Source organism: Echinops telfairi, unplaced genomic scaffold (genome assembly GCF_000313985.2).
Source record: "Echinops telfairi isolate 266 unplaced genomic scaffold, ASM31398v2 ScPeMD7_5;HRSCAF=22, whole genome shotgun sequence".
Classification (NCBI taxonomy): Eukaryota; Metazoa; Chordata; class Mammalia; order Afrosoricida; family Tenrecidae; genus Echinops; species Echinops telfairi.
The window spans coordinates 30,944,002-30,946,409 of NW_022103901.1; the positions used below are offsets into that span (position 1 = coordinate 30,944,002).

A 2,408-nucleotide genomic window follows, 5' to 3' on the forward strand; every position below is an offset into this window, starting at 1 on the left:
ACTTTTCTGTTGTCCGTCCCCAGGGAGGAGGTTATATGTAGATCCTTGTACTTGGTTCCCCCTTTCCACCCCACCCTCCCTCCGCTATTGTGTCTTTCTAACAACTAACCCCAATCACCCAACCCATGGCCACTGAGTCCGTTCTGCTGCAGAGAGCCGACAGGGCGGCGTGAACCTGTTTCTTGGGGTTTCTGAGGTTGTGTGTCTCTACTGGCTCATCTTTCTCCTGGGGAGCAGCTGGTGTTTTTGAACCACCGACCTGGGAGTTAGAGGCCCAATTCCTAAGCTACAATACCTCCAGAGTGCCTCAGAGAGTGATCCAAAAAACACCCCAAACTCAACTGCCACTGAGTTGATGCCAACTCACAGCAGCCCTGCATGACAGGGCAGAATTGCCCCTGTGGGTTTCCAAGACTGTAACTGCTTACAGGAGTAGAAAGCCCCATCTTTGTCCCTTGAAGCGACTGGTGTTTCCGAACTGCCAATCTTTCGGATCATAGGCCAATGTGTTAACCAAGGTGTTCTGAGCTTGTAAATCTTTGCAGGCCCCAGGGCTACACAGGGAGTGAGGTGTTCTGCTCTGCCCAGGTTCCATGGATGAGTTCCTGCTGCAGAAGAAGGAGGAGGAGCCGGAGGGCTTTGACAAGCTGTACCTGGTGGCCGTCTCCATCGAAGACGTCCAGGGCCATTCCACGGTGACCGTGCTGTTCAACAACCAGGCCTACCACTCCCCTGCCCTGGCCCTGGCGCTGGTGGACAACTTCCTGTTCAGGCTGCTCTCAGGCACTGGGGCGTCCATTACTGTCACCAACCACCCTCAGCCCCTACCGGCCGTGGAAATGTCTGAGAACATCCTTTACCAGTACGTGTGCCCTCCACACGGCCTTGCCCAGCCCCAGAGCTGCAGGTGGCACTCCTCCGGAGCCTGCCCCACCCTCACCCCCACCTGTCGCTCCCTCACAGAGACCTCAAAGTGAATTCCCTTGTCATCAACCTGCTCTTCGGGATGGCCTTCCTGGCCAGCTCCTTCTCCATCCTGACCGTCAAGGAGAACGCCAGCAAGGCCAAACATAACCAGTTTGTCGGTGGCGTCCACGTGGCTACCTTCTGGATCCCCAACCTGCTATGGGACCTCATCACCGTCCTAGAACCCAGCCTGCTGCTGCTGGTGAGCTAGGGAAGAGCCCCCTGCAGGGTGGGTCCCTCCTGGTGCCACCCTGCTGCTGCTGCTGCTGCTGATGTCGTGGTGAGTTAGTGGGGGTGGGGAGCCCTTGTAAGTGAGAGGCTGGCTGTCACTGGTGAGTTGGTGGCGGTGGGGGTGTGGAGGTCCTTAGCAGGTGAAAGGCTAGTAAGAACTGAGGCTGTCTTTAGGAGCAGCGGGGCCTGCCCCTAGGAAGCCTCCCCCCAGCTGCTCCTCCCCACTAGTAAGAAACTCCTCCCTCCTAATCAGAAAGGGTAGTTAATGGCTCACAGGGCTCTGCTGGATCTCAGTGGTGACTGGACTGAGGGGCTCCAAGGTCCCTGGCTCCTCTACGCAGAACAAACCATCATGTTCCCGGTGCCTCTGAGGCTCCTTGTCACGGTGCACTGCGGCCGCCCCTCTGCCATTGACGCAAGAGAGTGCGAAGGCGGGTGGTGGGCCAGGGCCCTTGGTGACTCCTCCCACCCGCTGCCTTTCCGCAGGTGGTGTTTCTGTACTATAGAGAAGATGCCTTCACCTACCAGGAGAACGGCCTAGCCGTCTTGCTCTCACTCATGCTCTACGGCTGGGCCATCATCCCCTTCGTCTACGTGCTCAGCTTCTGCTTCGCCAGCCCCGGCTCCGCGTTCATCAAGCTCATCTTCGTGCTCACCTTCCTGAGCATCAGCCCCTTCATCCTCGTCTCCGCCACAAGCAGGAGAGGTGAGGCCCGGGGCCACACCCCTCTGCTCCCTCGCATGGGCGCGTGCCCCTGCCAGCCCTTGTGCAGGAGCGTCCAGGAGCGTGCAGGAGGTGCCCCAGCAGCCATCTCTGGGGGAACGGCTCGCTCCGCAGAGAGGTGCTGTGGAGAACGTGGGTCCTGCTCAGCAGTAGCCAGAGAAAACCAGCACGCAGGCAGGCCACGGTGTAGACAAATGCAGCATACTCCCAGCCACAGTGATTACGCTCAGACACGTGGGGCACGCGGGCACGCGGGCACGCGGCCAGGCAGGCGAGTGGAGCCCGTGTGGAGAAATGGCTGGGACTCCCCACCGATGTGGTTGGGTTAACCCCTGCCTTCGAGCCTATCCAGCTCCTAACAACCTGATGTCGAGTTTCTGAGCTTGTCTGTCTTTACAGAAGCAGACAAGCTTTGAACTGCTGACCTTGCAATCAGCAAGCGAATGCCTAACTCACAGCACCAGTGTTCCTTTGGGTTTCCAAGACT

General features: G+C 58.5%; 1 protein-coding gene across 1 annotated transcript in view; it reads left to right on the plus strand.

Moving 5' to 3' along the window:
- The window catches only part of LOC101640057 (ATP-binding cassette sub-family A member 17-like), a 69,255-nt gene that overhangs the window by 48,967 nt on the left and 17,880 nt on the right, over window positions 1-2,408 (plus strand). The window contains exons 18-20 of the mRNA XM_045286033.1: window positions 589-862; window positions 964-1,168; window positions 1,684-1,903. Coding sequence (XP_045141968.1) covers window positions 589-862; window positions 964-1,168; window positions 1,684-1,903 — 699 coding nt within the window. The remainder of the gene's footprint in view (window positions 1-588; window positions 863-963; window positions 1,169-1,683; window positions 1,904-2,408) is intronic.